General features: G+C 42.8%; 1 protein-coding gene across 1 annotated transcript in view; it reads right to left on the reverse strand.

The window, feature by feature from the left end:
* The window catches only part of slc8a1b (solute carrier family 8 member 1b), a 128,395-nt gene that overhangs the window by 29,278 nt on the left and 86,617 nt on the right, over positions 1–12,500 (reverse strand). The window contains exons 5-7 of the mRNA XM_068731845.1: positions 10,396–10,502; positions 3,020–3,087; positions 1,105–1,185 (exon numbers count right to left, since the gene is read on the reverse strand). Coding sequence (XP_068587946.1) covers positions 1,105–1,185; positions 3,020–3,087; positions 10,396–10,502 — 256 coding nt within the window. The remainder of the gene's footprint in view (positions 1–1,104; positions 1,186–3,019; positions 3,088–10,395; positions 10,503–12,500) is intronic.

Raw genomic sequence — 12,500 nt, forward strand, 5'->3', positions numbered from 1 at the left:
CCCCAAATATCTGCCACTGTGTTACATAACTGTCTCTAACCCCTTCTCCTTCTTTCTTAATCTTTATTTTGCTTTTCATCTACCTTCTGTCATCTCGTCCTCTTTGTCCCCCGCGTCTCTGCTTCTCTCTCCTGATTTAGTTTCTATTCAAATGAGCTTCAGCGACCCGCCAGGGAAATCTGACAAAGAGCATTTCACTCAATTTATTCCTTTTACTCAGCAACCACCAAAAACAGGATCGTTATTCAGTTTTCTAGTCCATTCCTCCTCAATAAGCACCGCGTCTATTTGGTTAGACATTCCTATTTACTGGTCCTCATCGCTAAATCATCAGTTTACCTCCCTTGTTTACGTTTCTCCCGTCTGAATATTCTGAAATAAAAACAAGTCAGTTGTGATGGAATCTTGGTTCAGACAGGCTCCTTTCTTCCTGACGGAGGCTTGTTTTTGCTAACAGGAACATTTAGAAACGTAGAGTTGTATGAATTTATTATTTTTTTTAGGATATCCGGCCCCTTGAGTCAAGCCTTATTAATTAGTAGAGGTAACAATGTTCAGAGTTAACGTTAATTAGTGAGAACGTACAATGGACAACATTTTGGACGTGAAGTTAAAGGAACTTTAAACTGGTTTTGAAACCTCCATCAGTAAACGAGCCCATCAGCGAGAACATTGTTTATTTCTATAGAGCTCTTCTTAACACTCGCCAGCAGAGACCGCTCCACCGTGGACAGACCCAGACCCTGCTGCAGTAGACTGAGAGGTTTTCTAAAGGAACCACTACCACTTTAGTCCACAGGGACCGCCAGAATCAACACTCAATGAAAGTTCTTCAAAGTAGCTTTAAGTTTTCTGACTCAAAGCTTGATGCCACGAAGTTCCACGTTTCCTTAACTTTTCACATTTTTACAGCACGTTGCTCCTTTTGCAGTTGAACACATGAAATGTACTGAAACATTTTTTTATTAATTATTCAGTTTCGTTATTCTGTTTTTACTCAGGAAGTGTGGCTGGATGAAACACGGGTCAATATGTGCTGACAAGAGTGAGTGAGTGTGTATGTGTGTGTGTGTGTGTGTGTGGGGGGGGGGGGGGGGTTCACACCTTGTCAGGCTTTGATAGAGTCCCTAGTTCCACAGAAGTGATGCTAGACGACAGGGAGAGGAGGGAGAGGAGGACGAAGGACTGAAGGAGAGGTGGAGGAAAAGGGGTAAAGAGGAAGAGAAGGAGGAACGTCGACAGAGACGAGAGGATTTTTACACCCTGTCGTGTTTGATGGATTCAGGTTCCATCAAAGAGGCAGAAGATGAGGAGAGAGAACGAGAGGGAGGGGAGGTTTCTCTACACACTATAAAGACAAAAAGGAGGAGCAGAGGGGGGAAACTTGTGCACCATGTCAAGGAGGAGACGAGCAGATGGATGGAGAAAGAAGACGGGAGGAGACGCAGACTTTGACGGGATTAAACAGAACAGCAGGGGACAAAGAGGAGGAGGAGGAGGAGGAGGAAGAAGGAGCTGTCACACTTTTTGGAGAGTCCCATTGGAGGAGACAGAATAGGAGCAGGAGGAGAAAAAGACAAGTGGAAGTTTTAACTTGTCTTGCGGGTCCACAGGGGAGGAGAGGAGGAAAGGAATGAGGAAGAAGTGGTGAGGATGTAGGTGAGAGGGATGATGGGGATTAAGGAGGAAGAAGAGGAAGAGGAGAAGAGAGGAGAGGATGTGGGGAAGAAGTAGACAACGATAAAAGGTAAAAGAGGAGGACGGCGAAGAAGAGGAAGTAGATGAGGATGAGGAAGAGGAGAGAGTTGAGAAACATGAGAAGGAGGATGAAGAGGAGGTGCGTTTACAGAAGATGGACGAGCAGAAAGAAGAGGGGAGGATGATGAAGAGGAAGAAGAACTGCCACGAACCGATCGAGTTGATTCATCGACTATATTTACTCTTAAATTACTATAATGATAAATTATACTGATAGAATAAACAAAACAACCATCTCCAATCATCATTCATTGCTAGTGTAAATGTTTATCACTGTAATAAAGAGGCCGGCGTAACGAAGCTGCATAAACAGCTCATTAAAATACATAATGCGGCTAACGGTGTTTACTATTGTTTCACATCACAACAGAAGCTTCTGTACGTTACAGGAAATGTAAAGAATATTCTGATGATTGAACTAAACATAGAGACACACTGATGATCATGTCCCCTAAGAATTGATGTTGTTTTGGCTTCATTAAGAAACGCTGTAAATTGAAAAGTCCAAATTTAAAACACTGTAAATGTGGAAAAAATGGATTTAATCCACGACTGATAAATCATTGTTAAAAACAGTGATGGTAGCATTGATTAGTGCACGGCTGTGAACCCACTGTCTAGTTCTAAATATTAAAAATGTACGCTTCTTCTGTCTTAAGTTCATAAAATATTGCTTTTCTATGTTTATGTGTGTAAAAACATCTATTTAGATATTTAGCACTTTAGACAGGTCTCTCTACCAGAGACGTATACGCCGTCTCTACGTCGCTCCTCCTCAGTCCATATATGGTCACTTCCTGTTTATCGGACGCAAAAAGCCAAGCTGCGAACGGCGAAATGGCAAAACTCGAAGGCTTCAAAACATCAGTCTATAAACCAATGAGTGACGTCATGATGACTACTTGTTATATACAGTCTATGGTCTTTATTAATGCCAGGGTTAATAGATATATGTATTATTGCATAACTGAGCACACACACACACACACACACACACACACACACACACACACACACACACACACACACACACACAGAGGGCAGAGAAAGGGTAGAGAAAAGGAGGATTAGAGGACAAAATGTAGTTCCATGTATTCACACACAGTAATGTGACATGCGGTCACATGTTGCTATGCATGTTCCTCTACGAGCATGTAGTGTGTGTGTGTGTGTGTGTGTGTGTGTGAGGACACGGGGTCGTCACCCTCTGCAGGGTGCGCTGTGTTTTCAGCTGGCTTCCCTCTCAGCGCTGCTCTCCCACCCAGATGACTGACGGAGGTTCACAGGCGGCAGTGAACTCTCCTCCGCCTCCCACCGTCCCCGAGGCTCCTCAAAAAGAAAGAAAGAATCCTGCAATATCACAGAGTCATCTGGGAACCTCTGAGGCCTCCAGTGAATCCAGCTTTTACCTCCAGGACAATACAAATCTCCCGTTGTGATCACCGGCAGAGACGCGTTTTTTTTTTTATTTCTTTAAAAGACGAGTCCACGCTGCCTTTTCCTCCACAACACTGTCTGACTGGATATCTGTTTCAACCTGCAAACATTAGACGTCTGGCTCCACCTGCACAAACAAAGTGAAGCTGGATAAAAGTTCACGCCCGCTCTCTGGAGGTTTGTCGAAAAGGCGCTCGTTCTAGGACACGACGGAAAAAAAAACGGTGCCAGAAATAGAGGAGGACGAAATAGGTTAATGGAAAAGTAAATCACATTCATTCTCTGCTGAACAAATGAGAACTCGGAGCAGCTGCTGAATTGTTTGTGGGGAAGCAGATTTTGGTGTAATTTACATTGAAAGTATACAGATATTACAACCTGTAGAAACTCGTCACACGAGGAATCCTTCAGTACCTCTACGAGACTCTCTGGGCTTCCAACGAACTCCAATGTAAACACATCCACGTCCTTATCAGACACCCAGAGCAACTGAAGTAGTTTAAAGACAGAGCGAGTGTGTGTGTAGGCGAGGGAGGGGAGGAAGGACGGGTCTAACAAAAACAGGACTCTCACACAGGAGACCGCCCTTTCATGTCTCTTGTGAAACCAAGTCAACATTGACTTATTACCTTACTTTTGTTATGTAACTTACATACTTAATAACTACTGCCAGTTACTTAAAAAGCATACTTATTTCAATAAACAAACCCAAACCATGATCTGTTCCTAAACCTAACCAATAGAAGCAAAAAACTAAGTAAACCTATGTTGGAAGGTTATTTTGAAAAGACACTGGTTTAGGCAACAACACCGACAGTTAGGTTTAGGCAACAAAACCCACAGTTAGGTTTAGGCAACAAAACCAACAGTTAGGTTTAGGCAACAAAACCGACAGTTAGGTTTAGGCAACAACACCGACAGTTAGGTTTAGGCAACAAAACCCACAGTTAGGTTTAGGCAACAAAACCAACAGTTAGGTTTAGGCAACAACACCGACAGTTAGGTTTAGGCAACAAAACCAACAGTTAGGTTTAGGCAACAAAACCGACAGTTAGGTTGAGGCAACAAAACCAACAGTTAGGTTTAGGCAACAAAACCGACAGTTAAGTTTAGGCAACAAAACCCACAGTTAGGTTTAGGCAACGACACCGACAGTTAGGTTTAGGCAACAAAACCGACAGTTAGGTTTAGGCAACAAAACCAACAGTCAGGTTTAGGCAACAAAACCAACAGTTAGGTTGAGGCAACAAAACCAACAGTTAGGTTTAGGCAACAAAACCGACAGTTAAGTTTAGGCAACAATACCAACAGTTAGGTTTAGGCAACAACACCAACAGTTAGGTTTAGGCAACAAAACCAACAGTTGTTCTGATTGTTGCTCAGTCACATGGATGCATTTAACGTGTGTCTCCACCACACATAAGACTCCTTATTGGCTTTCCATTGGCATTATTTTCAGCCTGAGCTACATGAAAACAGACAACTCTTGTCCCCGTACATGAAACCAATAGATTGCATCGCAGGCTGCCGTGATACCGGGCGCTCCTCCTGTTCTCAGGAAAGTCAAACAGCTACAAGAGAACTGACTGAACTACCGTTTCCCTCCCCGTGTCTCTCTACCCGTACGATGAGTAACTCCTCATATCAGCAGAGCAGATGTCACATCCGCTGCTTGTTTAGTCAGTACATCAATCCTGTCAACCGTTGTTGCCTACAGCGAAATAAAGCAATGCAAATTAAACAGCAACATAAACAAGGAGAGAAAAAGAACACGAGGCTTTTATCTCCGGCTCAGAGGCACTTCACTTATGAAGTACCGGTTTGGAAGATGAAACGGGATCTTACTGGATTCCAATAAGAAAAGCCGACTCATACGTTTCCCTGTTTTCTGGCATTCCCGGTTCACACATTAATCAACATTAGAGAGAGAACGTGTTTGTTGTGGATTTGTTTCAGCGGCTGTCTCTGGGGCAGGATGTTTAAAAAGCCTATTTGAAACGTGTCGGCTTGTGCCAAATTTTCTGCATCGAGAAAATCGATGTTAATTCACCGAACGCCTTTTTGTAAACACTAATACTAGTGAGAGGAAAAAAAACCATGAAGAACCACCGACTGTCACTAATAAGTATGTCATGAAGATGAAATATGTCTGTTCAATCAGTATCGCATAGTTTGGTCCTGCTTACTGGAAGAATATCTATCAGACTTTAGAACCACTATCACTTTTAGATCTGACATTTTTTATGCTCATGCAAAGTCTTCTGACTCTTACAGCGACTCTGCTGGCTGCATGTAAAACAAGCCCAAAGCTCAATTGTTTGGAGATTGGACGGACATATTCCGGACATATTAATCTGTGTTGTTGTCATTTACTTTTTCTGTTTTAGTTGAATTGTTTTACTTTATTTATGTACCATACTCTTATTGCTATTTTATTCTATTTTGCACTGGTGTCAGTATTATTGTAGACTCAATAACTGTTTTTCTATTATTCATATATTTTGATATGGTTTTGCTATTATTCTGTTCTAATCTTTGATCAAACTCTGGCATAAGAAAGTCCTTTGGGTTTAATAAAGTTCTATTTTATAGGTTAAAGGTGAGACGTAAACAATATAACAAGTATAGTGTTATTTTTGTATTCCACTAAGAATACTGCAAAACACCCTGGAGATACATGTGTGTGAATACATAAATTCATTTATATATGTATGTACAACACTGATAAATCACTTGTTACTCTTACAAATAGTGAGTTTTAGAATGGATTAGTGCATGAATGTCAAATTTTAAATATTAAAAATGTACGTTTCTTCCGTCTAAGTCTATAAAACACTGTTTTTTTTATATGTGTCAAAACATCGAGTTAGATACTTCCAACAGCATGGACTGGGATTAAAAAAACCTATCAATTATGAATGACTGTTATTGGTGATGAAGATTCTTGAATTAAGAATGTTACATGTTTTGCTTCAAAATGAACCCTCTCTGAATAGTTTCCCCACATTGACCGGTGAGGAATGGGTTACCTTCGACAGTTAAAGGACATCTGGAGGGTTCAGTTGGAACATTAATCTCTAATTTCATCACTTTTGTCCACAAAAGTAAATTAGAGTGACATTTAGCTGGGACAAAATACGAGAGTCTGGACAGGTGAGCGTCCTCACGTAGAGACACGTCACAGGAAAGCACAATGTATGAACAAAAGATGATAACTATGTGTACATACATATATATATATATATATATATATACATATACATATATACAGTCATGGGCTGCGGCCATAAAGATCTGTTCATGGCTAATTTAGCACAGAGAAACCCCCCCACCTCAGCTCATTAACACTAACCCACTGCAGACCTGTGTGTGTGTGTGTGTGTGTGTGTGTGTGTGTGTGTGTGTGTGTGTGTGTGTGTGTGTGTGTGTCCCGGAGGTGTGATAATGTGACATTCAGCCTTCGTCTTTGATACCCTCATCACTATAAACACTGCTGATGCCTGGTGAACACACACTGCCATTAACAGCCTGATAGCAATAGTCTGTGTGTGTGTATGTGTGTGTGTGTGTGTGTGTGTGTGTGTGTGACAGAGATAGAGCTACTTTTAATGAGTGTACCCAGTCAGGTTTAAGGGCATAAACCTCTTTTAGACGGAGCTGCTTTACCTCAAACTACTTCCTGTTTCCACCTCACATTAAACATGCACATGGTTTGCTGCTAATCGCTTCCGAGTTCATATGGCAAATATTGCTAAATGCACATTTGTCTGAGTTTTGATGGGTGATGAGTTACAAGTGGAAAATCATCTGTGTTTGCACAGCTTTGTATGAACATGAGACGGATGGACACAGTGGAAAACAGATGAGCATGTGACTGAACACACACACACACACACACACACACACACACACACACACACACACACACACACACACACACACACACACACACACACACACATTATATCTGAAAACCACCATGGTGTCCTTATTGCACCAATTTGACAACGATGTGTTAAAAACATGCAGGTTTAACGGCATCCCTGAAGAGGAAAGGCTTTATTTGTTATAGGATCCAGACTTTTTTACTCTTCATCTCTCTTTCATCATAATTTAGGATTTATTTATTATTCGTCACCGTCCTGTGAGAACAGTGTTTCTCCAAAACATTAACATTTCATGAGCTAAGCTAAGCTAAGCTAAGATTTTGGACATGCATCTCTACTGAAGCTTTTGGACATGCATCTCTACTGAAGCTTTTGGACATGCATCTCTACTGAAGCTTTTGGACATGCATCTCTACTGAAGCTGTTAGGCATGCATCTCTACTGAAGCTTTTGGACATGCATCTCTACTGAAGCTTTTGGACATGCATCTCTACTGAAGCTGTTAGGCATGCATCTCTACTGAAGCTTTTGGACATGCATCTCTACTGAAGCTTTTGGACATGCATCTCTACTGAAGCTGTTAGGCATGCATCTCTACTGAAGCTGTTAGGCATGCATCTCTACTGAAGCTTTTGGACATGCATCTCTACTGAAGCTTTTGGACATGCATCTCTACTGAAGCTGTTAGGCATGCATCTCTACTGAAGCTTTTGGACATGCATCTCTACTGAAGCTTTTGGGCATGCATCTCTACTGAAGCTTTTGGACATGCATCTCTACTGAAGCTGTTAGGCATGCATCTCTACTGAAGCTGTTAGGCATGCATCTCTACTGAAGCTTTTGGACATGCATCTCTACTGAAGCTTTTGGGCATGTATCTCTACTGAAGCTTTTGGACATGTATCTCTACTGAAGCTTTTGGACATGTATCTCTACTGAAGCTGTTAGGCATGCATCTCTACTGAAGCTGTTAGGCATGCATCTCTACTGAAGCTGTTAGGCATGCATCTCTACTGAAGCTGTTAGGCATGCATCTCTACTGAAGCTGTTAGACATGTATCTCTACTGAAGCTTTTGGGCATGCTTCTCTACTGAAGCTTTTGGGCATGCATCTCTACTGAAGCTTTTGGGCATGCATCTCTACTGAAGCTGTTAGACATGTATCTCTACCGAAGCTTTTGGGCATGCATCTCTACTGAAGCTTTTGGGCATGCATCTCTACTGAAGCTTTTGGGCATGCATCTCTACTGAAGCTTTTGGGCATGCATCTCTACTGAAGCTTTTGGGCATGTATCTCTACTGAAGCTTTTGCAAACGGTTGGCTAGTTTGGTTTGTGTTCAACGCACAGAGCTGACTGTAAAAGGAGCAACAGGTTGTGCGTCGAAAACTGCCATTAATTAAAAAAAACAAAATTGAGACTCATATTCTGAATGTGTATGAATCACGTGAAACGTCCTATGAAGGGTTGACTTTGTCCCATGGGACATAAGGGAAGTAATAAAGTTCATACTTTGACTTTTGTGGGCTGAAGGGAATTAAATGCCATCCACATCTTCAGCCATACTCATAGTGAACACACTCCTGAACATTATCTCTTCACGTCTTTGTGTGTGTGTGTGTGTGTGTGTGTGTGTGTGTGTGTGTGTGTGTGTGTGTGTGTGTGTGTGTGTGTGTGTGTGTGCGCGCCGGTAATCCACAATGGGTGACATTTTCAAACAACAGAACAGATCTGGGAGCATGAAAAGGGGAAACAAGAGAACAAGGGCAGAGGAGGAGGAGGAGGAGGAGGAAAGGAGAAGAAAAGGAAGAGGACAGGTGTGATTCTGAACCAAACCTCGGAGGAGAAGCAGCAGCAGGAAGAGCAGAAGAGAAAAGGAAGAAACATCTGAGACGGGAGCAGCAGGAATCGCTCCCGTGTGAGTTCAACCTGAATCCCAAATCAACAGGCCTGTTGAAACATCAGCGCTTAGGGAGCGTCTCTGCGTTTTGTCACTTTAGAAATATGTGCAACCCTTGCTTTGATTTGGTTTATCGTAGCGTTGCCAGTTGTTAAGTGCTTTTCCCCTCGCCAACTTTAAAGTGCTCTCGTCTGGGCTATCGTATCAATGCTTTGCATAAAGTAAATACGATTCCAATCGCACAAAGTCCACAGAGACGAACATCACACCCACTCTGTGATGTCCTCTAACCGGTGAGGTCCTCGTTGTCTCTTTGCTTTGCCTCCGTTCTTTGGCACTTTCTGTGCTGCACTTCACTTTGTCCTGATTCTACACTACATGCTAACTGAATACAGTATACACTACACTGATCTCTTGAGTGTGCTGTTGTTGTACGAGACATGGACACACTTAACTGAGGACGTCACAATACCAGGAATGTAGTAGTTGATACTAATGCCAGTGAATTTACACGACTCTCCTATTCGACGCACGGTAAAAAAAAACTAAAACTAAATATCTCATGTGCTTCAACATTCGCTCCTTAATTGCCAAATTAAATCCGCCTCAAGCTTCCTGAACAAAGTGACAAGAAAGTTTTGATCATGTTTTTGCTTTCTGAAGGGTTCCTGGAGCTGTTTCACGACCATAAACAGTAAGTTAGAAGTCTACAGTTAGTTTTTGTGGAAACGTGTCCATAAACAAAACATCAAAAATCACTTCATGTCTGCAGACAGTAAGTAAGTCAGTGTAGTTAGCAGCTGCATTAGTACACATTCCATGTGATTCATCTCGTGTTGTATCAGTGAGAGAAACAGTTAATCAGGTGATTGGCCTGTTGATTCAGGATTCCCCAAAACCTCATGAAGTGCAGAATTCTCGGTGCTGATTGGCTGTCACACCTGTCTGTTCCTTCCTGCTGCGTCTCCATTGGGGGGTTTCGAGCAGAACGTAGAAGGAGGACTGCTTATTGTACTCCTCCCGGTCTAAGATCCTAATGGTTATGCTCTTCCTGTAAGGGACACACACGTACACACACACACACACACACACACACACACACACACACACACACACACACACACACACATAGAGGGAGGTGGTGAATGCATGCATGGTGACCAGACAACATGGCAAGGTATGTACACCAAAAAAAACCACACACACACACACACACACACACACACACACACACACACACACACACACACGAGGTGGAGTCGTGGATGTGGTGAGATGAGGTGATCCACAACCTGCTGCATGTTCACATCAGGAGGTACGAGAGCTACAATCATAATCCGCTCCTCCGTGTGTTGAGAACATGCAGACCCTCTGGGGGGGGGGGGGGGGGGCACACACACCCCCCCGTCCTGACCTTTGGTGTCGTTGCTCTCCACCAGGCGAGGCTCTCCGATCTCCACGTAGAAGGTCTTGTTCTTCTCGTACTCCTCGTCGTCGATTATTCTCACCTTGATGGTTTTACTGAGGAGGGGGAGGAAGGAGGAGGGAGGAGGAAGGAGGAAGAGGAAGAGGAAGAGGGGGGAAAAAGAGAAAGGCAGAAAAGTGAGGGAAGGACAGACTGGAAAGTAGGAAATCAAGAGGAAACAGAAAAGAGCAGCGTCTGCTTTCCCCACAAGCATCCAAACCTCAAAATGTAAATTTGAATTCCTCCTCCTCCTCCTCCTCCTCCTCCTCCTCCTCCGTCGTCTAGTCATCTGGTGACTGATAACAACGTTCCGTTTCCTCCTCAAACCAAGCACAACTTCTGATGTCAGATTAATGCGAGCCGGTCCATCGGAGTGTGAGATGGAGATCGATCGGATAAACTCATCACTCCGATCACGGCTCAACTGATTAGTCACTCGGATGCTTCGAGCTAAAACGAAGTCTGGCTGCAGAGTTTATCAACTCAATTAGTCATGTTGGCAGGTGAGCAATCGTGACTTTGGGTCCAACAATCGAAAAGCTTTTAGGATCCAGCAGCAAGAACGTTTTATATTTTACACATTTATTGCTTTCCACTTTCCCCAAACGATGAATTTGATAATAACTCTCATTGAGGGATGATGTGTGTGGTTTGGGTTAGGATTTATATTCTTAAGGCAAAAGATTTTCTAACAAACTTTTGAATGTTTTTTTTTTGTTCCTTGATGCTTGTGAGAAACCAGAATAGTTCACCGTCAATTCAGCCAATTACAGAACTGTATTAAACTCTACTGTAAAATGTTGGGGTTAAAAGGTGAAGACACCCAGCCTGTAAAATGAGTCGTGGATTCCTTTTTCACATTTTTCGGCTGAATTGAAAGCGAACTGACACGTACGTCGTCTTTAACAGATCAGCATGAAGACATAGAGAGACGTTAGAAGAGTGAGAAATCATCCAGATGCAAAGAAAAAAATGAAACAGAGCAGGAAGATAAGAAGAAGGAGCACAAAACGTCTGCTGCTGCGATGAACACCAGTTTAACCGACTCTGGTTTGTGGTTTAAGCCAAGACTAGAAGCAACAGAGAAGCCACTATGCCTCAACCCCCAAACAGCACACACACACACACACACACACACACACACACACACACACACAACACCCTCTCAGCTCCCTCTTGCTCAGCAGCTTTTGCAAAGATCTGCAGCTTGAGCCAAAGTCAGATATTAATGTTGTGCTATTGTAAACCTTTCAGTGTGCGATTAACACGACGCCGACGCCGACGTCAGCGTGTAAACGCTGTTCTGTGTCGATGAACAAACACAAGCCAACGATTTCTGTTCACCAATACTCTGACCGCCAAGAGCCGCTCCTGTTATCGACCAGTCAAACGGTCCAGTGAGAGTCAGCATGGAGAGAGAGAGAGTGTGTGTGTGTGTGTGTGTGTGTGTGTGTGAGAGAGAGAGAGAGACTGTGTGTTTTTATTGTGTCACTTGGCCTCAGTCATATTTGGCAGCTTAGCTAATATCTGAGGTCACAGGGCTGTGGAGCGGTACGCAGTGTGTATACAGAGGGAGTGTGTGTGTGTGTGTGTGTGTGTTTATGTTTATCTGTGTTTCCAGTCTGGAACAAAACAATTTTCTGATCCAAATCCACTACAGGCAAAAACAAAGACATCTGAGAGAATACTCATAATCTGGCCTATAGGGTGTGAAATGGGAACGTACGCGCACACACACACACACACACACACACACACACACACACACACACTTATGTAAGCCATTATCTCTAATCGCAGGCCTGCAACCTGTTTTCAATTGTCAGCCGGCATCATGTTAGCTGCATCACATCTGTTTCTAGCACACAATCTGCACTGGTGGAGGAAGTATTCAGAGGTTTTATTTCTTAGTAAAAGTAGCAATAAAAGTACGCTATAAAAGTACTTCATTCCAGAAGGTACAGATGAATTATACTCTTCAAAGTTACTACGAGGAACTTTTTATTTTGTGTTTATTTCGTCGTCCCTGTAGAAAAGCTGTGGTGTTTCTGTGT

The sequence above is a fragment of the Cebidichthys violaceus genome, unplaced genomic scaffold (assembly GCF_023349555.1).
Source record: "Cebidichthys violaceus isolate CVI_PGR_0920_01 unplaced genomic scaffold, fCebVio1.0.p SCAF_54, whole genome shotgun sequence".
NCBI classification, from domain to species: domain Eukaryota; kingdom Metazoa; phylum Chordata; class Actinopteri; order Perciformes; family Stichaeidae; genus Cebidichthys; species Cebidichthys violaceus.